This window comes from Scomber japonicus, chromosome 21 (assembly GCF_027409825.1).
Source record: "Scomber japonicus isolate fScoJap1 chromosome 21, fScoJap1.pri, whole genome shotgun sequence".
Taxonomy (NCBI): Eukaryota; Metazoa; Chordata; class Actinopteri; order Scombriformes; family Scombridae; genus Scomber; species Scomber japonicus.
The window spans coordinates 23,194,761-23,220,225 of record NC_070598.1 but is presented as its reverse complement, the minus strand read 5'-3'; the positions used below and the strand labels follow the sequence as shown (position 1 = coordinate 23,220,225).

The 25,465-nt window shown below is 38.8% G+C and overlaps 1 protein-coding gene across 1 annotated transcript in view; it reads right to left on the bottom strand.

Moving 5' to 3' along the window:
• Positions 1-1,189: 1,189 nt before the first annotated feature.
• The window catches only part of vstm2a (V-set and transmembrane domain containing 2A), an 86,854-nt gene continuing 62,578 nt past the window's right edge, over positions 1,190-25,465 (bottom strand). Inside the window, exons 3-5 of the mRNA XM_053342211.1 lie at positions 21,780-21,830; positions 18,657-18,984; positions 1,190-1,266 (exon numbers count right to left, since the gene is read on the bottom strand). Coding sequence (XP_053198186.1) covers positions 1,190-1,266; positions 18,657-18,984; positions 21,780-21,830 — 456 coding nt within the window. The remainder of the gene's footprint in view (positions 1,267-18,656; positions 18,985-21,779; positions 21,831-25,465) is intronic.

The window sequence follows — 25,465 nt, the reverse complement described above, 5'->3', positions numbered from 1 at the left end:
ACTTATAACACTGAATTCCAAGTGTTGACTGTTCAAATAACATAGTATGTTCCTTTCCTTTAAGCCTTCCGACCAATAAGCATGCACACCTGAACATGTATCACTAACAAGATGTAAAATTATGCACATTAGATCATTTGGATGGTCAGTATAGCTTAAAGAAAAATGAAATATTTAACCTTTTTCACCTGATGGCTAGTGTTAACAGTCAAACTTAAAAAAGACCAGTGTCGAAGATTTAGTGGTACCAGGTGGTGAAGGTTGTAGATTTCAACCAACTGAACGACCATTCCCTTCCAAGCGTGTAGGAGGATGGTGGCTGTAAAGCTTGCGAAAAAATGCAAAAACTCCTCCCTAGAGCCAGTTTTTGGTTTGTCCGTTCTGGGCTACTGTAGAAACATGGCAATGCAACATGGTGGCCTATGGAGAAGCGGATCTAGTCCCTATGCAGATATAAAGGGCGCATTGTAAGGTAATGAAAACACAACAATTCTTATTTTCAAGTGATTATACATTAATTGAAACATATTATTATGTTCCGAGTCCGCTCTGCTAGAAGCTACTAAATCTTACACACTGGTCCTTTAATACTGGTCCTTTGTACTTTAATTTATTTAGTTTCTTATCCTTTAAGAGGGCCTATTCACAAAGAAGTTCCATGGCCAATATGGTGAGCATCAGCTATGTATACAGCACATATAGTAAGTCTATGTGTTTCAAATAAAACAGATATACGTATATCTAGAATCATTTATATTACACAAATATAGATTCTCCTTTTTTCTTTGTTCACATTTGATCGATGAACACATGAACTGGAACAGCAAAACCATAAGAAAGTCATTCTTCCGTGAGAGTTATCCAACAACCAGAGTCCATTTTCGCATCGGAGCGTTGCACCTCTAGGCGGTGTCGAGTCGGCGTCTGTACAAAAGGTAATCCAACTGGTTTAAAGGTGACTGGTGTTTACAGTGGCTGAGAACAATGCAAGAGCAGTAGTGGCTGGGGAAATGAGGGCCAACTGTGCTGTCCGCATGGTGGTGGTGGGTGGTGGTGGGTGGGGAAAAGAGGGGCGGGGGGTGGAGGGGTTGGGGATAAAACAGGCAATTTTCTTGTTCACCTTGAAAGCAAACAGAGAGAGAGAGAGAAAGAGCGAGATCTGGGCGCAAACCATGTCAGTTCCTCAAAATTATAACAAGGCATCCCTCACCAAACCACAAGCCAGAATGAGGACAGCCAGTCCATAGCTGGTTGATATTCTTGTACCTGTGAAGAAAAGAAGCAAAGGATTAACAAAAAAAAGAAGAAGCATCCCATTTCATTTTCAGATAACCAAATACAAATGCCAGTGGGATTCCAAAAATGTAAGAAATTAGACACTTTTCAACACAAGTCTCCACTATGTAAACCAGGTAGTCGCTTTGTGTATCTGCTGTTTGGTGCTGGATAGGTAGTGTTACATGTGGTGTTTAGCTGGAAACCAGGAGAGTGATACGAGTGAAACCAAACAGTGTTTGGGCTGTAAGACCAAAACAAGGGGCTGAAAGATGCTACAGGGGAACTGCAGAGTTGGATGATTGAATGATGAAGGATGAATTTGTTACTGACATGTATCACATCCATTGTTCATAAAAATGTGATTAGTGCAACATGAAGGGGAAACATTTTGGTAATAGTAAAAACAGAACATTTGTCTATGACACAGTGCAGTCTCTAAAAGTCAGACATCCTACTCTCCCAACATCCACCTTCTTATTTTCTGCCTCACCACACTGAGTGCAGACGTCGTCCAGCACTGGTACAAGAATTTGGCACTGAACATAAATCTGGCACTGCAGCATCGTCCACTATGAATGTAATTACTATTACTAATGTAATTACACTGCATTCCAAATTTGACACCATATGGTGTCATCAGATCTAGTCCATAAGGCTGCAGTCATCTATCAAGCCAAGGAACACTGCTTGGCTGCAGAGCAGGTTTAAAGGCCTGGATTCAAACACATAAACAGCAACAGATGTCTTGTTTTTTTTTCTTCTGTTATTCATTTACTGTCATGATGTTGCAACTCTATGCTGAACATAGTCAAAGTTCTAAAACGTGTTCAAACATGCACAGAAAAACAAGAAGAAATGAGTGAAATCCTTCTACTCTAGTTTGTTTAATTGTTTATTGACATAGCCCAAGTCAGTCATGACACGGCTTCTAGAAGCTAGCCAATCAGAACAAATTGGCCTTAAAGAGACAGAAGCTAAAACAGCATCTTTCAGACAGAGGCTGAACTGAGGAACTGCAATGGTCAAATGCTCAGTATAAGATGAATAAGGGCTTTTTGTTTGCTTTTGAACTGTAAATCATAAAAACAATATTCCAGTAAATCCCTAGAATATAAATACAGACCTAAAAATGAGCAGTATATGTCCTCTTAAAAGAGATTTAACCATCATCACACACATTCATTCCTCCTGTCCATCAGCTACTTCTGCTGAGGCTTAAAGTGGGTATTTCATTTTCATTTCTTTGTTTTATAGTGTCATAAAACAGAAAACAAGTGAGTTTTGTATTTTTTTTTATTTTATTAAGAAAAGAGTTAGTCCAATGTGCAAGACTTCTTTGCATATTCATCTCATGCAGCCGCTGCTCAGTGCACTTGCAGAGTAGTGGAGTATTCAAACAAAACCATACAGGTCTAAGACTGGCACTGTGCTCATAGTGATTGGACTCAGTCTTACATGAATGCCACAATCTCAACCAAACAACTGCAGAAAAGTGCAAGTGTAACTCCAACTGCTTTCTAAACTGGATTTACACAGGCAGCCACCGTAGCCTCGGCCGGCCGAGCCGCTGTCACACAACAGGTTGCTCTCACAGTTTACTGAGCATCTGACATGACTAACAACTGCAAACTGCAACACAGCCGCCTCAGCCCACCGTTTGATTTCACATGGGCACATCGAATCTGAACGGTTGAGAGCAAAGTAACAGATGACACGTATGCAATTCTATGCAGCGGGATGCTATGGACACAGAGAAAATGACAAGATTTACTCTCAATTGGCAGAAACTGCAGAGATGGAGAGAAAGAAATAATCAGAGAAAGAATAAAACAGCAGAAAGAAGTGAGAAAACGAGGAGTATGAAGTTGTAATCCTGTGAAATAAGGCAGGGGAAATAGAAAATGAAATATTCACTAAATCATATTGACATTTACTGGATTCCTCTGTTAGACCAGGCGATGCTTCTAAAGAGGGAAATCGTCCACAGGGACTCTTTGTTCCTCGCGGCCTGGCTCTGGATTGTCTGGGTTTGCTGGTGGTGGGGGATTGAGGGATGAAGGTGGGAGGCGAAGGGGGAGGGGGAAGGGAGGACAGAGATGGAGGGCTTTGACCCTTTATTCCTCCCCCCACCACATATCATTTGGCTTGAGGTGATCTAGAGAACAGGAGTGCCACAGAGGAGCAGCAATCACTCTGGGCCAAAACATCCTTCACACAGAGAATAATTAATCAGCCTCCAGCTAGGAGTCAGAGCAAGACCCAGACAGGGAGAGGAGAGGCAGAGCAGAACAAATGTACAGCAGAAACATGCCATCATCCAGTAATATTAAGCTTTTTATAATTATTAAAGATGCACAATTTAGTCAAAGTGCTTCATAACATCTTCATGGAGGATGTGTCCTTGTCTGTTTCCTTCTGTTGTTATGGATAAAACCTCAGAAACACACAAGCTAGATTTTACTTTGGGGGTTTCCATACATGTGTGAGTCCCTAAGCCGCTGCACCGTTTGCCTATGCCATTCAGAACATCCTGTATTGTATCATGTTTGAAACATAGTCATGGAAGTCACATATCTCATGTTCAACAAGCTGATAAAGAGACACTGAGGTAATAATTGGATTCTGGTTTTAATCTACCATGTCAAACTGCCATTTCAAGATAATTTGGCACATTATTGGCGAGGTTAGTGTTGAGTATCGTGCTTCAGATTTCAGTATTCAGGCTTAAATAATGTATTAATAGCTCAACCAGCTCTGGCCTCTTAACAGTGTGGGTTGTGACTGTGCTGCATGCTTTAGCTATGTTAATTCAGTGACTCTCTGTTTGTGTGGATTGCATCAGCCATCGTATGAACTCCTACTGCACTGCAAAGAGTTATTTATATTCCTAAACTGCACATGAGTAAATGTTATATGTGTCCTTGTGTTGTTCTATCTAAAATTGACATTTATTTCCACTAGAATATTGAATATGATGAACAGGTAAGATGTACAGTTTGTTTTTACTAATCTCAGGCTAGATTGAAACACTCCTCTTTGGTATGTTCTGTATCTTCTCCAGTGTGTTCTGTTTAAAAAGGAAAGCATGCGTAACCCTTACATACTGTTCAGGTCAAATTTTGACAATTTTTGACCATTAACATTTGACAGCTGTAAAAACACCCCAAATGTCTTTTATTCTGAAATTTGATGACTTTTCCTAAAGTGGCCCAAAATGAAATATGTCAAAAATATTATACTTTTGTATAGGTGCTACAAGTGTTTGTCTATTGAGGCTGTTCTGGGTCAAATTTGACCTGTATCTATTGGCATGGCTTTTTGTGCTTGCAACAACTTTGATCAAAATTACAATATCGTTGAATATTTAACCCCTACATATATGCATTTTACCCTGAAATATGATGACTTGAAGTGGCCCAAAATGCACAAAAATGAAAACATGTTAAAATATTATACTTTTGTATAGATGCTACACATGTTTGTCCATTGAGGCTGTTCCGGGTCAAATTATCTCTGTATCTATTGACATGTGTTTTTATGAGGATTTCTTTTTATGATGTAGCAGTGAAGACTGATGGCTCTAATGGTTATACAATAAACCCCACACTTCCATAAAGTTATAAAATACATTTACATCATTATTGCTATGTTATATTTCCATGTCTTAGGTTAAATAGGACATGATATTGTGTGATAGGAGATGTTTAGTGGTGTAAAAGCTAAAAAATACACTCTCTCTGCTCTCTGAAACATGGGTTAGTGTTAGGTTGTGTTTAAACACACATTTATTGATCAGTCAGATCAACTATTGCTGCTTTCTAAACACATCTGTGCTTCAACATTTGGTATTGAGACTTTTTATGAGGGGAGTCTTAGACCCTAAACATACTGTGAGGTTGCATAATATGAACAGTATGTAAGAGTTAAAGGATGAGGCTGAAAATATTGTCTATTTCCTTTTATTGAAATTGTGATTCAATGGAAAGACCAAAACCAACAGTGAATAGATCTCACTAAACAGTGTTAGCCACACTGTTGTATTGGCTGACATGTTCCTTTTTTCCCATGAATAGTAAAAGCATGAAATCCATGCCTGAAACAACACAGTGGCCAGCTGTTTAGGTAAAAAAGAAACTATATTTTCAACGTTTTTTTTTTTTTTTTGTTTTTTTTTTTAAATGAATGATTCTATTCACGTCTTCAGTAGCTGATGGGCTTAGGGCTGAATGTCACAGACAGTATTGAGATGCACACTAATGCATTGTTGAGTCTGGTTTGCCTTATCCATAAATATCCATAAATCATACTCTGTGATACATGTAGAGTTAAAATATTAAAAATATTAAAAATGTGATTTTGAACTCTAATTGTCTCCTTTTTATATGAATATAATTAAATTCAGCGTGTGTTGCTGCTTGATCTCACTTTGGCACCTCTGTCAAGAAGTATTGATAAAAGTAATTAGACATCTATTTGTGTTGGTTTAGAGAACAGTGCTTGTGTTGATTGCTATGCCCTTGGAGTAGATAGCTATTTTAAACTGAGGGCAGAACCAAACTAATCACAGAACAACACTGTTCACATTCACAATGCCTCCACACAGCTGTGAGTGGTGCATTCTGGATATTAAGACTTCCTTTGAAACACCTGAAATATCTTTTAACTGAACAAATCTGTGCCTGTTTTCTTGTCAGATGAAACCAAACACAGCAGGATTGTAGAGGCAGGCAGCGCAGCCGTCCTTTAACCCAGCATTTCTTTAGTATTAATTCTGACAACTTGACAACAAGATGCGCTTTTTAAAAATTTGCATAACTAAGTCTGAATTGTATTCCTGACACCTGCTGTCTCCCCAGAACCCAGCCGATCAAGCTCCTCTTCTCTCACAGAGCAGCAGGGTGATTGTTATTCACGCTTTTGTTATTTGCTGTTGTGATGGTTTTTATTGTTTCACTCAGTATTTAGAAAGTCATTGGTTGTCTGAGGGAACATAGACAGTGTAAAGGATGAGAACAGCTAAATATCACACACATGACCAACACAACATATGAATCATACACAATGGTTAATAGCAATAGGCTCAAAGTCCATATAATGTAGTTATCATACAGTAAGTCAAACATCAATTCAATTAGTACTGCTTCAGATTATTTACTCCGATCAGTCTGAGTTGTTTTTTTTTTTTTTTGGTTTTTTTTTATTTTCATATTTTGTTATTTCCATTTATTTCATGACAGTTAAAAAAGTTCATATCTGTAACACAAGAGTCAGTGTAGCAAAGTGGTGTCAAACTGCTCTGTTTGAGTCTTTGGTTAAACAAAGTATACTGGATAACATCACTAACCCTCTACAGACCCTCTAAGACCTCTACATCCTCAGTGTGATCCTGTACAGCCTGCTGATATGATCACTTACATGTAGTTCATATAAACCAATGCAATGTTGAATGTCTAAATTATTTTGTAGCTTATTTTATGATAAGTTCCTGTTGAAAATGTGTGTATCAAATGAGATACAGCAGAGATTCATCGTGTCATATCTTATCACTGTTACACCAAAACTTTAGAATAAAAACTGTTCACCAAACTTCTTTGGCTTAAAATGTTCTTATAGATTTGACACAGCTCCAGGGAAAGTTGGATTAGAGCTGATTATAGATGACTGCAGTATTTTCTGTCTGGTTGTACAAAATATAATTGGTCACGATGAATAATATGTTAGCTGAAGCAGTGTAATTAAGAATAGAATAGTTTCATCCTATTGAACACCTGATAGGAACTTTTATCAGGGATGCAAACAAAGAATAATACCAGACCTGCTATTGATTTTTTTAGCAATCATCATTCTAAATGTCTTCATTGTCCACATTTGTCACTGTGGTATAATTCTACATAATATATGTTTTCTCAGACATACCTCACCCAACATCAGAATGTCTAGCAGCAGAATTTTGTTTCCATTTCAGTCAAATGATTTCTCCCATATCTATTTATTTATACATTATTAATGTTTTATATTGGGTTTTTATTATTCCCAGACAATTATATATTCCACTCAAATGATATAAACTGTGTAGTATTATATAAATATAACTGTTGCTGAGATGTTGAGAACAACATGACAGTATTGTTAGAATAGAGTCTGACAGAACAATCAGCCACTGGTTCCCTTTTTTTTTTTGGTTTTGACCCTTTCTAACATCAAGGTGTACAGATCACCTCTCACAAGTTTAACCAATGCAATTCTGAGTTTCAGTTTAATGATCTTCTAAGGCCAATGAGGTTTAAACTCTCCAACAAAACAAGAAACAAGAGAAAAATGTTGAGAACAGTAAGAAATAAATCATTTTTCCTTCTTTTTGAACTGCTTAGTCATCTTGCAAATCCCTCAGATATAACTTAAGGAGTCTCAAACCCCCTCTGATCTACATGTGGAGCAAAAACTAAAACTGAAAGCACCTGAAATGTTACTAATAATCCCTCATTGCACATAATAATACAAAACTCCTCTTTAATTTGACTGCAGCAGTCATTTGGAGTCCTTCCTTCAATACAAATCACATTGAAATTCAGTCTGATTTCATATTTGCATAACTTGCAAGTATTGCCTCAACTTATTAGCATGCATCTGGTGTCCAACTATTTCCATTTGTTTTTACTGACAAATTGAGTGTGTGTTTGTGTGTGTGTGTGTGTGTGTGTGTGTGGGGGGGGGGGGGGGGGGGGGTGGGTGGGTGTTTTTTCACTTCAAAACTAACCTTGCCAGCAAGCATAGCAAAGGTAAGAGTACCTTCTGTTTCTGCTATTTTTAGAGAAACAACAAAGGGAGAACATTTATGAATTATTGTTTTTTTTTGTACACTTGCATTTTAATTGCTGAGCGAAGGAAAAATACAGGGAAAAAAGAGCTGAATATATAAACATTTCTACCTTTTATGTAGCCAGTAGTATCATTGCATGTGTTAAAAGCATCTCCAATCTCTTTCTTTGGTAAATTGGTTGTCTAAAGAAAAAAATGAGAGCTTAGATTGAAGAGGCAGGTATGATTTGGAGATATCTGACTTTTATTCAGTGTCTTCAGATTCAATAGTGTGCATAATGCCACTTTTGAGTTTGCATTTTTCTCCATGTACTGTATTTCCTTGGCTCCGTGCCACCGTGTGAGAGACTGCACACTGACTTATCTGTAGGTATAATGAGTGAGAGTATCTGTCTGAGCTGCAGACCTTTTCAAGCTTTCTCTCTGCACGCTGGGATAGAACAGACCAGCCCGCTGAATACTCTTCATTTTGTCCTACTTAACCTAACACAACACTCTATATTTTTGCCAAACTGTCTTTTTGGCTCGGTGAAACGGTGATGTGGAATATCGATTCCGGGGCCCAGCGATGCGGCCAGGTTCAGGGGGAGGCAGGGAGGTGAATCACCACAGCACCTCCATAGGGAGCTCCAACTGGCTTAGTGCCAGTTCCATCTATTCCTGCTGATCCCTGTCTGGCTGACGGGCATGCCGACTGTCTCTGTGACTCGCTTGCTTGCGTACTTGCCTGGTGGCTGTCTGGTTTGCTTGTCGCCTGATGCGCTCTCTCTCTAACTGAATATCTGGCTGCCTGAGTCATGACTGAATTTTTGGCCGACCGGCTGGTTAAATACAACCGGGTGTCATTACCTTGCAGCTCGACTGTTAAACAACCGTGGGTGAGACTGAATGTGATAACAGTCTGTGTGTGTGTAGCACATAATATACAGTATAGTGTGTAATACAAAAGCTTCAAAATGACCATCCAACACATTGGAAAAGGATCACAGCAGCAGTTTGGAGTGGTTTAGCACATTACTGCAAGAATTTACTCAACTATTTCACCTGAACTGACATGAGGAACATGAAAACTAAGCAGCTGATTAGTTTTAATGTGAAGACCCACCAAGGACTTGAGTTTCCAATTGTATTCATCATACAAAAATACTTATTCTATGAAGTTTTCATCCCATCTGTACTCGTTAACACAGGAAATTACAACCAAGCTGCTAGTTTGCAGCTAAATGTTGCCTTAAACCTTCATTTAACATTTACCATCAACAGCACAATGTTACTACAAAACAGTAATATTGCAATACAGGCGTGTAAAGTTCTTGCTAAGGTTTTAGAGAGGTGACTGTGTCCACGCAATGTATCCTCAAACCCAACCGGTCGAGGCAGATGGTCGCTCACTTAGAGTCCGGTCCTGCCTGAGGTTTCTACCTGTTAAAAGGATGCTCATGAACTTTCTGTTTGTGTTTTAGTTCCTGTTTTATTTTGAAATGCTTGTGTTTATTTTACAGTATCTTTACTTCCTGCAGTTTCCCACCTTAGTTGATTTACTCATGTGTTTCACCTCTGCCTTGTTCGTATTACCCCTTGTGTATTTTAGTCTCGGCTTTCTGTTCAGTTTCGTCTCGACTTGTCAGTTTTTGTCAGTAATTTTTCTCGTTAGTTCTGTTCTGCTCAGTGCTCAGTTCTTTTGGTTTTTGTTCACATTCAGGAGATAAAACCTTTTTTCTGCAGCCCTGACTTCGGTCTCCTGCATGTGGTTCCACCTGCTCAGCTTTACATGACAACCATGTCGTTTATGGCTGAATTATTCCTTCAAATAGAGATACTTTAGGTGACATTTGTACATATTCGCCAAAAATGTTGTGTTCAAATAAAAATTGAAAGTAAGTTTGAGCAAAGTTTGGCTTCAAGGTATGACTTTGTACTGACAGACCCACCAACAGGTCAGCTCTTTTTTAGCAGTTTTTACAGAACATAATGGTGCTATATAATGTTATAATAAAACTGTATTAAGCCAAGGACTGATGCATCCAAAACTGCCAAGCATTCTGGAAACAACTTCCAATAACATCTCAGTTGTATAAAAAATAATTTTGAGAGGACAAGGACAAATGTGACGACTGCTATAACCAAGTAAAAGGAATGAATTCAGTGTGGGCAATTCACTGCTGCCAAAATGCAGCTGCTACCCTGCTGCACTCTCTGAAACACAACGGCTTGAAACTGTAGCTTATACTGTGGAATTGTAACTATTTGGAACATGTAGGTGTTGAATGGAAGAGCTCTGAGAATGGACCTCTGGGGAACATTTGAGAGCTGTAAAAACACCCCATACTTATTTTTTGTGTGTGTGTGCAGCTGATACACATTTTTATATGTCCAATTATACAACCTGTGACCTGTGTTTATTAAATAGCTAAATAAATGAATAAATAATTCAAACATGTATTCATCATATTCTATAAAATGTTCTCCTGGACCATAAAATAGTGATTGTGAATGTCTTTTTTTCACAAGATTAATCAAACATGTATTAATGACTGATGGGGAATTTATGAATGTGAATTAATGTGACTAATTATGAGTCTGAATATGAGCAGTATGTAAGAGTTAAACTAAACGGGCCTCGCCTTCATACCATATCAGTTACTTGACACCAGCTGAGCATAAATAAGTATCAATCAATCAATCAATCAATCAATCAATCAATCAATCAATCAAACTCAGTAAATGACCCATGATACCTGCCAGTCACAGGTAACATATACACTATACAAATAAAGATTGATTGATTGATTGATTGATTGATTGAACATCTTTTGAATTCTACATTTCAGACTATTGTCATATAAGCTGCAACACATGGCTGTCTTCCTAGCGTGAAGTCTTTCTTGGATATGACCACCAGATGGCAGCACCATTGCGACACATCTAGGGCTGGGTATTGTTTAAAAAAATACAATACCAGTACCAATAGTACTCTTAAAGTGATGCTGATACCAACTGAGTACTTCATTCTATACTCATCACACAGGTGTGTAGTGTAGACACACTTAACAGCGTTTCGGTGGCATCTTGGCTGCTGAACTGCTCAACACGCTAACTCACATTCGCCGCGACTTCACCACCAAATATGGGTTCCAGCTGCTGTGGCAGTGGGCCAATCACATGTCTTGTTATTTTGAAGGATGCTTGTGATGATTGGCTGTGAGGAAGTCCATACAAATAGTCATATTTTCTAGCTCTGTGTGCAAAAAGGATGGATTTCAGGTTTGACAGGAGATGTTTCTACATGGTATCGATTTATTTTGGTCGATACTTTTAAAAGGTATCAAATACCAATACCCAATGTTATTGAGTGTTTCGGCCTTTTATCACAAGTCATAGAAGTAATATTCAGTGGTACAAATATACAGTGAGAGCTAAAATACATCAAAATACAATCATAAACCTACTTTAAATGTAATTTTGCTTCTATCTTATGTATAGCACTGAGATCTGATTCTGTACACCAACAGAGACAGACACAGGTTAAACCATAATGTCAGGTAGAACTTATTCCTGGAAAGTCTTTCTATTTTTTCTTACTGGTGAGAATTATTCATACCAGCTATGCTTCTACTGGTTGACTCTGTCCCAGTGTAACCTCTCTATGCTCCACTGCCACCGTTGTAGTCTTATTTAACATGAAGACATCCAACTGCATCCAACCACGAGGCTTCACTGATGCTCAGAACCCCCCCCCCCCTTCTTCAATCTGCACCCTCAGACATTATAGCCAGATTTAAACACACACAGACAGGCGTGATTAAGGAAGGACGTGTGGAAGCATTCAAATGTACTTGAAGTGACACATTGACATTGCGTGCGACTACTTGAGCGATATGAATGTGGCGATGAACAACGCTCCCGCTGTTCTTAACCACCTACTAGAGTGATGACTCATTGGTGTTCTCTCCTTAGACATATGCAGTTGGAAAAAAAAATTACATGGTGGTTCTTAAAAACAAGGTCAGTGATTTTTTTTTTGTTCGGATGAATGCTTATGCAATCAAGCTGAGTCCATATTTGTTTTTCTTTCATGCAGCAGGAACCAGGCTGGCCTCAGGGAGTGTGTGTGTGGGGGTGGGGGGTAGGGTAGGGGGGCAAGTCTCGCTTAGGGGACATTTTTCTTCCCTTTTTTTTTTTGTTTTTTTTTGTATTCAGCTACGGTCACCTCTGAGCTTTGAGAGAACAACACTGCCAGGAACGATGGAGGCCGAGCTGTGATCTAACAACAACTGACACACTGGTGGGGAGTAGCTGTGAACAAACCACTCTGCTGCTGCTGCAACTCCAACCAACCACAGTCACCCCCCACCCACCCCATCCTACCCCCCCACCTGGAAAAGCGCCTCATTGTTTACAAATGCAGCAATGCGGAAAAAGGAAAAATATCTGCACTCTTCCAGGTTTTAATTTCATCTCAGCCCATTTTCCCTATTGTTGCTCGTCTGCCTCAAACCCGAGCGAGGGCCGGGCCGTAATAGAACTCTGTCGCCCTCAGCCGTAACACCTCTCTTCCGCTCAGAGGAAGGTGGCTAAGGCTGCCTGAGCAGTCACGGAGAAGGCATTTATCAGTGTCAGACACACCGCACAGAGGACTCACTGCAACATAGTTGTCAGCATAATTTGGCTGCCTCATAATCTCCGACTCTGCAGCCCTGGGGATTATTCAACTTTTTACCTCTATTCAGTGGCAAGTAATATCTCTGTGTTTTTTTTGCTTCAGGGTTGCAAAGGACTGTCTGAGTCCAGAGCAGGGCTGACTTTGTGTTTGAACTGTTTGACCAGTGATTGGCATTCATAGATGAGGAAGAGCGGCACAATTATAACACAGTGCGATAGTCGGTGGGATGAAAAAAAAAATGCAAAGAGTTAATAAGGAAGAATTTAAACTGCATGGGCCACCTGAGGGCCAAATGTAGGCTATTAGATAGGAAGCTATACTGCAAGTTGAACACACCAAAAAAATACATGACTTCTTCTATTCCCTCTATCAGCCTGACGATACCGAAATGAAACGATAAGAGGGAATGTGAACCCTTCAAAACATCTTTCATAGTCATTAATTTAATCATGCAAGAATGAGATTTGATTGAATTCAAAATGAAGGATTATAACTAACTAACTAACTTGCAAAGTTAAGTTTTTTTTTCTTTCTTTTTTCTTTTCACTGACAAAGGCAGATGTAGCCTGTTGTGATACTGCTCTAATGCCCTCATAGAGAGATGGATGGATGGATGGATGGATGGATGGATGGATGGATGGATGGATGGATGAGATGGATGAGATGGATGGATGGATGAGTTGGATGGTGGATGGATGGATGGATGGATGAGTTGGATGGTGGATGGATGGATGGATGGATGAGTTGGATGGATGGATGGATGGATAGATGGATGGATTAGTTGGATGGTGGATGGATGGATGGATGGATGAGTTGGATGGATGGATGGGTTTGAAAAGTGATAGAAACTGCTGTTTATCACCTGCTGACAATCAGTGTTGGTTTATTTGAAGCATGACAGAGATCTTTCCCTAACTGAGGTAGTTTTAGGGTGATATTTAATAACAAAATGTCAAAAATGTCTATGGGGGGGGGGCACCTGTAGCCGAGTGGTTACAGTGCATGCCACATAGTCACAACATCCATGGTTTGAGTCCGGCAAGAGACCTTTGTTGCAAGTCATACCCATCTCTCTCCCCCTCCTTGGCCTCTATACCACTTAATACAACAGTGTATTAGGGCCATATGTGTAAAAATAAGTACTGACCTGGAGGGGGGGTAATATTATATTATAACTGCAGTGGATGAATTGTAATGCACGGCAAGCGACGTCTCTCCAGTGTTGCAAAGTGAGGCTATGTGACTGCTTGGCAGAATAAAACCTTTTTTTATTTATTGTGTCTTTTGTTTTTTTTTCATATATTATATGGCATTGTAACTTGCTGTCTACTAATAAAGGAACAATAAAAACAAAAACTATAGATGTGTGCTCGTACACCTGCAGCTAAATAAGATCTGATGCACTGAGTGTTAAAGACAGTGGAGGTACCTGCAGGAAACATTAAGGTGAAGTAATGTGTAAATTACACTGCTGCTCTTTAGTCTTATGTTGTGGTGCTAAGAGTTAAAGTAAGAGTTGTTACATGTATTTAATTTGCATCTTGACCTGACTAAAGTCTTTCTCTCTCCTTGTGTGTGTGTGTGATGAAACGGTGACTGCTTGTTCTAGGTGTTAACTTTCAAACACAGTTTCCTCAGTCTGCAGTGATGAATCAGTTGCAGTGGCTATTTTTATGAATTTCTATACTCTCCTCTCATATTTGGCCCTTCTGAATATGAAAGTCTTAAGATACCTATTGCATGACCCCAAACAAGCATCTTTCAGCTGTGCAGCTTTAATTTCATTTTAATGCTGCAAAACCTTTATGCAGCCAATAAATCAGTAAAAATATAAATATCTGCTTTATGTGTCTAAGCTGAACTAAACTTTAACCATAGAAACAGTAGAAGAGGAAATACAGATGTGAATTGTTTCAGTAAATTCTGCAGTGCCATTTTAGAAGGCACATGACAAACAATGCTGCTGCTGTTAATGGCTGCAGGATAAAATAAAACTCATAGATGATGTTTTTAAAGGCAAAGATAATATTTCTAAGATATGAGACCTTTTGGATTATTGAGACTATAAAAAAGCACTTCATATGGTCTGCAGATGTTCTTACTTACCAGACAAACAGACTAAAATGGCAAGATAAATGTGCTCAGAATTATCTCTGAAATAATGAAATAATATTTTTTTTATCTCTGAAATTATAGGTTTTATGATTCTATCATTTATAATTTAGCACTTAATCCATTTGATATTCTACAAATGAGTGAGAAACACCTTCATGGACAAAATGAAGCAAATCCTTAAAAATGGGTTGCGATAGTAGCTAATTACAGTTATTTCAACTAATATTAATAATAACCCATAATTGCAGGTTAACATCATTGTGTCCAGAAATTGTGTATTATTGTTATTTATTCATGATTAACAAGTGCATATCATTATGTTGTAGTCGTTGCTTTTAAACTAGCAACAGCTCCCATAATAGGGGGAAAATATGGAGACTTTCCACTCTCCATGAAGACACAAAACCCTCATTTAAATACTGTTGTCTTCAGCGGTTGTCATTTGCGCAGTTATTATTAGTAAAAACGCACGCTAACATGCAATCTCACACATAATTTAATACTCTTTATTTTGGATCGAAGTAAATCAGGCCCTAAGTATACCTATGGGCATTTGTCATCACAGCTACATTAGTTTGGAGCTTTGTTTGGTCCAATTAAATTAACACAAGTATGATGTGGAAACTTAAAAAATAATCTTTTCATAAGGAGTGTGCATCATTTTATGGATTTTAACAAGGTAACTGAACTTTTTGTAGGGAAAACATGTATATGCTACACATCTTAGAACATGATCTTTAAATTCAAATCTCACATTATTGAACCATGAAGTCTGATCAGATGGTTTACTTAAAAAAAACATTTAAGTAAACCAACTGATGTGAGATGGTGATAGCTTTAGAGGATGATTGAATTGTACAGATTGATAAGACACACTTGATAAGATTGCTTTGAATGGTGGATTTTCCTCACGTTTGTCAAAGTAATCCACTGGGGAAACACGAGGGAACTCATGAGAGGGCTCAATCATCCTCGGCCGGCTCGGACCACACGTTTTCCATTTCTCGCCGTGGCTGATCGTGTTTGCACTCACCAAGACGACTCAATACACATTACAGCGCCCCATGCATTTTTGAAAGGATTTCACCCTCGCTGTGCTTGATGAAGGACAAAGGTAACATTGATATTCTTTTGCAATCTTCTGAATGCAATTACATACTGGGTATTAGAATAAACCGACGGAGATGTGGTTGAACTCCCATGATAGAGACATACTGCAGTAAATCTCATGAATTACATTTGTTCAAGTTCGATGGAAATAATATTAACTTTAATCCACTGCTTGTAGCATTTTATGTGATTAACTATCGTAATGGTGTAACTTGTGTGTAGATACACGAGACAATCCTGTTAAAAATGAGTGCAGTGCACGCCTTGTATTGCTTTCAGCCCTTCGTTCTTATTATACCTGATCTGCAGGTGTCTTTTTGATCCGACTAATGTGGCAAATGAGCATGATAGCTGGGAAGTGGTGGAATTAAAACTAAATAAATCTGTACCATTATTTAAAAAGCTGCCATCCAGCTTAGAAAAGGGAGTTCCAGAGCTGAGTAGCCTGCAGCTTGAAGACCCTCTGTAATAAAGTGAGTTTTCAGAAGCACCAGAGGAGCCCCCGCTGCTTATGAGGAATGAGCATTGCTAAAAATGGGAGCCTGACCACGTAGAGCCTGAAACATTAACAGTTAACTCTTAAAATCAATTTTAAAACTGGCGGGTGGCCACTGCAGAGAAGCAAGAATGAGTGGGATGTGTTCTCATCTTTAAAGCTATTTAAGCAGCAACATTTTGGGTTTGCTGGAGGTGAAGGGTTGGCCTCCAGCTGAACTCTGACAAAACAGAAGCGCAACACTTAAAAGAAAGATGAAGTAAAACAGCAGACTTCTTCAATATCTGTGATGGCTTTGATCCTCAGCTAAAGGAAACCAGATTGCATCCTCATCGATTGGTTATCATGGTTATTATTATCATAGTGGACAGTCCAATTTGGATTCATTGACTCCAGAAAGGTGGTATCTCACTCTAAAGACCTGCTGCTTGGTCATAATGCCTGCTCTGTAAACCTTGTCAGTTATATAATTGCAGCTGTTACACAAATCTGTGACTCACGCCCTCGAAATTTGACACATCACCGGAGGACTTGCGTGCTGCTGCTCTGACTTTACACTTGGCTGCTGCACTTTAAGTTCAATCAGATTCAACTTTGACCTTGTTTTGTTGTGTATTTTTGATGTGCAGCCAATAGGATGACAGCTGTCTATGACTTAAAGTGAAAGTGACTTGTGACTGACGAAAAGTTTATGCTGTGTTCCTGGTTTCTTAAAGAGTATACCACCACCTTAAAACAGTGGTCTCCAACCCTGTTCCTGTTCCTCACTCTAACACACCTGATTCTAATAATTATTGATTATCAAACCCATTGACAAAGGTCAGCTGCTTGACAATGAAACAATTATTAGAATCAGGTATGTTAGAGTGCAGGGCAGTAGCTCTCCAGGAGCAGGGTTGGAGACTACTGTTTAAAGGGATTTCACTAAGGCTGAATGCCAACACAGCTCATTGCAATCATGTAAAATCCAAAATGAGATCAATATCAGACTAATTCAGACAGGTAACTTTCATAAATGGATGTGTATAAAGTTCAAGGTTCAAACACAAAATTATAGTGATGAGGATTATTAATTAATATCGAAGACATTAAAAACATTTCTAGGGTTAGAAGATGTGCCGTTCGATTCCCAGCCAACCCTAAGCCATCAGTGTATGAATGCTTGTAAATGGGTGAATGTGACATGTAATGTAAAGGAACTTTGAATGGTCAAAAAGACTAGAAAAGAGCTATAGAAGTACAGCCCACTGACATTCTTATTTTTCAACTGTTGCATTATGTTACAATAGTTAGGTAAGTCCATATACCTTGAAGCTAAGCTATTCAGAGCAACCAGATTCTGAAAGTTGGACTTCCATTGGATCTGCAGGGTCAATCTACATATAGTCAGTCATAGTCATAGTCATTAGTAGAAAGTTTGAACTTATGCCTCCATTCACTTTTGTTGAGTGTTGAATGTGCATATAAGGAATCAAAAAGTACAGAATAGTGTTATTGAGTATCATTATCTTCCCAATAAAGCCATCAACCTTAGCTTTAACATTTGTTAAACCAAATTGGCAGCAACCGATATTACACTGTGACTTTGAGTCAAATATTTATCTACCATATCGTACTCTACATGTAAAGGTAATATCAGTGGCACAGTTACATTACCCAAGGGCTTGCCGAAATAAGACTTCTATCAAGCATTCACAATGCCTGGAGCAAAGTCTTTTGCCACCACCATAAACTGATGGGATATCTATGGTGGGATACTTATCTAGATTGTTAATTAGCTCCCAAAGCAATCTTTGGTAGGGTTAGGCGTGATGCTTCACAAGAACAAAGTCCACAAGAACAGAGGTACAGACAGAAATTCTCATTAGGAAAACCTTGTATTCTTTTTTAATTAGAGTGGGGGGTTCATAGAGCACTTGACTGGTCTGTGACATCATGCCAAAGCAAAGGTATGTGTTTGTTGCTCTTAATGTCAACCAAACAGTCTTCTAATTTGGTTACTCACTGCTATAGTAGTGTGACTAGGTGGGTGGCTCACGACTCACGGACATGTCAAACTCATGAAGGTGATACAGCCAGAATTTATGCTGGAAGTAAAAACGCTGGCTAGACAAGTATTTTGTGTTCTACATTGCCCTCTTTACGTAACTCCCTCCCCAAGGGCCTTACCTGAGCCGGGGTTGTGTTTAGCTGTATTGGATGTGTGAGAGGTGGAGGTGGAGGCCACTCTCTGGTCTGAACTCATGCTGTCGTGGCCCAGAGATGAGCTGGACTTTCTGGGCTTCTTGTCCGTCAGGTGCAGCGGGGAGCTCTTCTTGGGAGGTGACAGTGGTCGTCGTGGTCTGGCCGTGACGTTCACCTTCAGCCAGGCTTGGGCTTTGTATTCCACAATCTCTCCGTAGTTAGCTCGTGTCACCCGGCACTCGTACAAGCCTTCATCATTTTTGCTGACTCTGGAGATCTGCAGTTTGTGTGAGATGTCGTTGCCCTGGACTTTCACTGTCTGTAAGAGTGATTACAAGAGACTGCAGTGTCACAACATTGGACTAAGTACTGCAAGGGTTCATGACCCATCATGCCACTGTATTCTACAATCCTTGTATGCTAGCACGATGGAAAACTAGTCTATATACAGAAGTGAGGAATGAACTGCTAGTTGCACAGACTGCATTTGTAACAATATGTGTGTTTTTCATGCACATTTTTATACATATTTTCAATTTTCACAAAAAGGTTGAAAAGATACAAAAAAGTCTATGAACTTGGCATAAGGAACAGACACAAAACTTTGTTTATCAATACAAACAAAATGTAATTTAGTGAAATGGAAACATACTTATTGAAACAAATCATGACAATAAGTATCTTCCACTAACTGAAGAGACAAAAAATAGCAACAGATTCAAATATTTGATCTGTGAAACGATGAAGAGAGTGTAACATCCCTCAGATAAGTACATGAAAGAAAAAATGATGTAATACTTCCATCATGTTATTCACATTGTTTTCCATTGTTTGAGGTTTGACCAGTGCTCTTTTAATTATGTTATTACTCATTGTGCCACCAATTATCACCACCAACTTTATTTTGATGATTCAACATCTAATGTTAACGAAACAGAAGTGGATGGAAACCTGACTGCCATGAGCGTCTTTTTATACTGGTGGCAGTTTAGGATGAGCCATATAGATAAAATACTCTATCCCAGGATTTCAATATATATGATAAAGCAAATTTTCTAAATCCAATATTATTATAAAGCTGTCCTGCTGATCTGTAATACTGGACAAAATAGTCTAACACAATCAGAGATGAAGTGATTGCTTCTTTAGTAGAAAGGGTAAAGAAAAATCTCTGATGGTTAACACATTTCAGTTTATCTCCCTGTATGTTTGATGCTGGTGCTCAAACTTAGTGATGTCATATTAAAAAGATTGAAAAAGATTGCAAAAGACTGAATTATGGTTTAGTTTAGTTTATACTCTTATAAATGGTCAAAACATCAGAGCAAAACTGTTAAAATATTCCTCCACAACATTATTCATTAGAGTTGTAACAGTCAAAATCCCACAAGCATTCAACGTTCAAAGATAAATTCCAGTTGGTGCACAAAACTACTTGACATCACATTTTTTCTGACTGAACTCAACCCCTTCAAAACACTTGAGGAAACAAAAGTGCACGGTCAGCATATATTCATGTAGGACCCGTTATCACTTTGTAAAAATGATTGAGAAAAAAAGATATATTCAGGGTCCTTCAAGCAGGTATCATATGCAATAATTTTTGTCAGTCCTGAAATGGAGTAAAGTATTTATGGCTCAGGATTAAACTAAATGACTTGTTGGAGGATTTTGCAGCGATTGCCTCTTGACTGCTGCTGTGACTGGTTGACTGTGAGAAGAGCATTGTTTAAATGTAAAAACTAATACATTAGATATAATAATTGGGCCTGTATATTAAATGATAAGGCTGGCAATTTTCTATACTGTTCCGGTTGTCAACAAATCTCATGTAGAGCCATGTGTGTGTGTGTGTGTGTGTATTAACCATGAAGGAACATGTGCCTCTCTAGCTTGTTGTGCTGTTTGGATGTCATGTAGATTTATACAACTGCAAACCTCCCAACATAGCTTTCAGTCTTTTATGACTGAACGCTATCCCTCCCATCACCTGTTCTCACTACTGCCATCTGGAAGATACTACAGAGCCTTAAAGACCAATACTTCCACACTCAGAAACAGCTTTTACCCAACAGCTATCAGTGAACCCCTCCACTACCACTCCTCCACTGCCACCACAACAATTTTACCTCAAGTGCAATCATTAAACACACTATGCAATACCTGCATAAGAACTTTAACTTATTTTATGTTGTATTTTTAAAGTTATTTACTCATTCAACCCACAGTTTGTTTTAATGTGTGTGCATGTGAGTGAATGGGGTACAGTTTTCCTTAAAACCCAACCAGCATGTCCATCTGGGCCCCATAAGGGTTAAACATATAGGTCCCAAGTGGGTTTGTCTGCAGTTTCCACTGTGGCCCCACCTGTGTTTGTCCATATGGGCTTTTTTATTGTACAGTATGTTAACATGCAATGACAATAAAGGCATGTTATTCTATTCTATTCTATTTATGAGTAACAAAACAATACCCACAGAAGAATCTATATTTTCTAGCAGACCTCAGTGCTTCATTTGAGTAGACATGGGGAATGGGTCTGCCTGTTAACCTGCTAGCAAGCTATGTGTGACGCCTGATAGAACCTTTTTAATTCTATATTTATTCAAGATTAGATCCACTTTACTGACTAATCCATTAAATAAACCAAAGGCACACCTGTGTGTAATTTTAAATGGCGTTCTTTATCTGTGTCTCCTGTTCCTTTTAAATAGAAATTCCAGTTTCAGAAGTGGGTAGTGATTTGGCTTTACCTGTCACTCTGCACTGCACATTATGGCTATTTGACTATATTTAGACTCCAGTGAGGCAATCCTGGAGAGGACAGGTTGGTTCAGTGGGCAGTGGTGTTGAATGCTCCTCTGGGCTTGGAGCGCACATGCAGAGCAGCAGAGAAAAAAAGGGGCGGAACATTCGCTGGTGCATGAACGCAGGAAGGGAACCTCTCTGACACTAATAATACACTGCCACTGATTTCCCTGATTAGCTCCTTTCTCTGGTTGAAGGTGTATTATTCGTGGAATCAGCTGCTGTTGTGTGTGTGTATGCCAGGAATGAAACGCTGCCAACGTGGGGGTTTTTTTTGGAAGACACAGGAAATGTTCTTGGACTTACACTTATTTTCGTCCCCTCGTCATCAGGATCAGGCTCTGGTATCATCTCCATCTGGGAACACAGAAAGAAAGAGAGGGTTAGCAGAGAGATAGCAGCAGTGTGTAACTCTTCAAAGATGTATTTTATGCAAGTCAGACTCCCTAAAAACCACCTATGAGATTACAACGACAACTTCAAAAAAAAGGCATCGTCCGCATACAGTTATAAATCTTTCATTTTGACATCGACGTGCAGTTTACAGACCGAGCGACAGCACTGCCTTTAAAAAATAAATGCACAAAGATTTCACTCTTGCCACTGTTTTTTTTAAACTTTATTTTTAGATTTCTTTGAGAGGTTCTGCGTAGAGAAATTAAAAAGCAACTCTCAGACGCTGTAGAGAATCGAGTGGGGGGGGGGGGGGGGGGTCGGTTCAAACCAGGATGCTGTGTGACAAACTAAACGGCTTCCTGAGACAAATTATGCCTCAAAACCTCCATCAGTCTCTGCAGTAAAAATAATATTAGCCATGAAAGCTTATGACAAATAATAAAATGTCAGAAGGCCTGGAATAGCTTCTTGGTTAAAAAAAAAAAAAAAATCAAAGTAGTGAAGCTCCTGGGCTCAAGAATTTCCCCATGTTTGAGCCCCAGTGGCATAATTCAAGCACGGTGGCAAACACTGAGCCTACAGCCTACATCATGGACTGGGCATTGATTTTAGAGGCTATAATTTATTTATCTCACATCCGATGCCAAATGGATGTGTGCCCGGAAAGAAGGGAAAAAAAAGTCTGCTGACTACAAAGCTGAAGAGGAGCAAGAGAAGAGTGGTGCAGCAGAAAAGGCTCGGGAAGGAGGAGGAGGACGAGGAGGAGGAGGAGAACGGGTTAGCTATTGGCTCCTTGGCCGACACACACAAAAAAAAAAAGAAGGGCAGGAGAGGGATAAGATGGCTACTTATGAGCATTTGCAGGAGGGTGGGTGTGGGGTGGGGGGGGGCGTTCCTTCAAGTGCCTGTAATTACCTTGGAGAAAACCAGCACTTTTCTCTGGAGGATGCTCGGGAGACAGGTGATTAATGAGCAGAATTAGGAGCCATAGCTTTCCTCTGTCTGCATGTATGCATGACTCTTACATCTTGACTTCACAGTCGGACCTGGCATCCTCCATTGTATCAAGGAGACGTCTTTAACGGCGAGGCAGGATTAATTGCCCTCAGTGTTGGCGTCGGACTGTTTCGAGTCATCAATTTCAGCCTCCTCCTTTCTTTTTTTTCTTTTTTTTTTACAAACTTCACAGTGGTTATACGAGCTGGCTGCGCAGTCTATATATGTCACCTGAGAAGGATAAAGTTAGAGTGCTTCACTGGAGGACAGCTGCCCCGCTCGCATCCTGATGCATTTTTTATTTTTTTTGGAAAACATTGGTCACAGAGATAAAGATAGAGACGATAGAGGAAAACCATTTAATTGCTTCTCACACATTTCATTATAGAAAATCCTCTAGGGCTATTAAAACTCTATTATTTTCCAGCTCTAGTTTCCAGTATTGATTCATATTTTTTGCAATACAGAGAGAATAGTTTTCTTTGTTTTAATTGAAATCCTTTACTGCCTAAAAACAATCAAATTAACACGATTTTGCACGCTTATCTGGACTTTTTAGCTCACTTAACTCTGAGAAAATAAGGGTGATGCCGGTTATTAATAGGTGTTGGCAATTGCGAGCACCCACAGGGAAACCATACTGTGAGCTCATATCAGGAGAATAATGCAGAGCAAAGAATCAGCAAGGCAGAGTTTTAACTTTGAGCTAAAGCCGTGTCCGTTCTTTTGACCGCTCGGTGGTTTCACATAGTCGTATAAAAAGTGCATCATTTTGCATCACCTTATGAATCCCTGCTGTCTGACATGATTGGCTCTAACAAGCACTCAGCAACTTTCAAACCAAGGCCTTTGAAACAAATCCAGTCTATTAAAAAAGTTTTTAATGTAAGGTAGAGTTCCCCTTTGGCACCAAAACATCCACAACAGCTCCTCAGCACTCCGCCTCCACAGCCTTATTATTTGTGTTATGTATACTGTTATTATGATTTTTTATTTTTTTTATTTTTTATATAAGCCCTTTCTCTCAGTCCTTGTCACCCATAACATTGGTTGATGTTTTTCCATTAATTGGAGCAGTGCAAGCTTACCTAATGGTTTGCTATGATATGCACATATACATAAGATGATGTCCTTTTGAAGGGAGTGAATCATTCTTACTGTAGTAGAAGTGGAGTAGCATACACTTAAAATGTAAATCATACAAAGTGCGTCATAACTTAACCTAATGATTGAGTTAATAGATTTAGTTCCATTCTATTACAGGGAAGAAGGAGATTACTGGTTGCTAGGGGTGACATGAATTACGTATAGTAACAGTAACTAAGTGGGACAGTGTTTAAGTTCAGGATTTAGGTTTTTAGATTTGTAACTTGTGTTCCCACCACAGTTTGTACGTAAACAGGAGTTTGATCAGATATTACATTTTTTTTGTCTGTCTCTTTTTTTTAATTATTATTATTAAATTTGCATATTTAAATAATCCAGTGAATGAGTAAAGCCTGACTAATTACATCAGCCAGCATACCTTCAAATGTTCTGCAAGGACTTAAAAATGACTCTGACATGAATTTGCCCGTGTAAAAATGAATCTTTAAAAAAAACATATGAAACTATTTCTTAGGTTTACACAACTGCACGTCACCACCAAACACAGGGTGCAAGACAGCATCAACAGGACCTACACACTTATCACACACACACACACCAGTATCTCTGACTCCAGATCAGCTGACTGTACCTTCCTAATTCACACAGTGAGAACAAACCCACGTCGGTGTTCACCCTCACCTTTTCGAGCATTTGGAAATATTTGATCTAAACTGGTTTGTTGAATTTGCAGGCACTATAACAAAAAAAGGAGGCAGTATTTTATGATGGTGAACCCATTAGTCACCCAGAACTGTGCAAATGCAATTAAGACAATTGTGATATAATGATTGTCCAATATCAGCTCATAATCCTGGCATTTATCATGTACTGTAAAATACATTTATATGTAATGAAGATGTTACTGTTCGTCTCTAAATATTATACAACAGTCGTAGTAACATAGTAGTATTATTATAGTATAGTATAGTATAGTATAGTACAGTGTGGTACAGTGTGGTATTGTATAGTATAGTATAGTATAGTATAGCGTGGTATAGTATAGTATAGTATAGTATAGTACAGTGTGGTATAGTATAGTATAGTATAGTATAGTGTGGTATGGTACAGGATAGTACAGTATAGTATAGTATAGTATAGTATGGTGTGGTATAGTATAGTATAGTATAGTGTGGTATGGTACAGGATAGTACAGTATAGTATAGTATAGTATAGTATAGTGTCATATAGTATAGTATAGTACAGTGTGGTATAGTATAGTATAGTATAGTATAGTATAGTATAGTATAGTGTGGTATGGTACAGGATAGTACAGTATAGTATAGTATAGTATAGTATGGTGTGGTATAGTATAGTACAGTGTGGTATAGTATAGTATAGTATAGTGTCATATAGTATAGTATAGTACAGTGTGGTATAGTACAGGATAGTATAGTATAGTGTCGTATACTACAGTGTGGTACAGTACAGGATAGTATAGTACTAACAGTAGG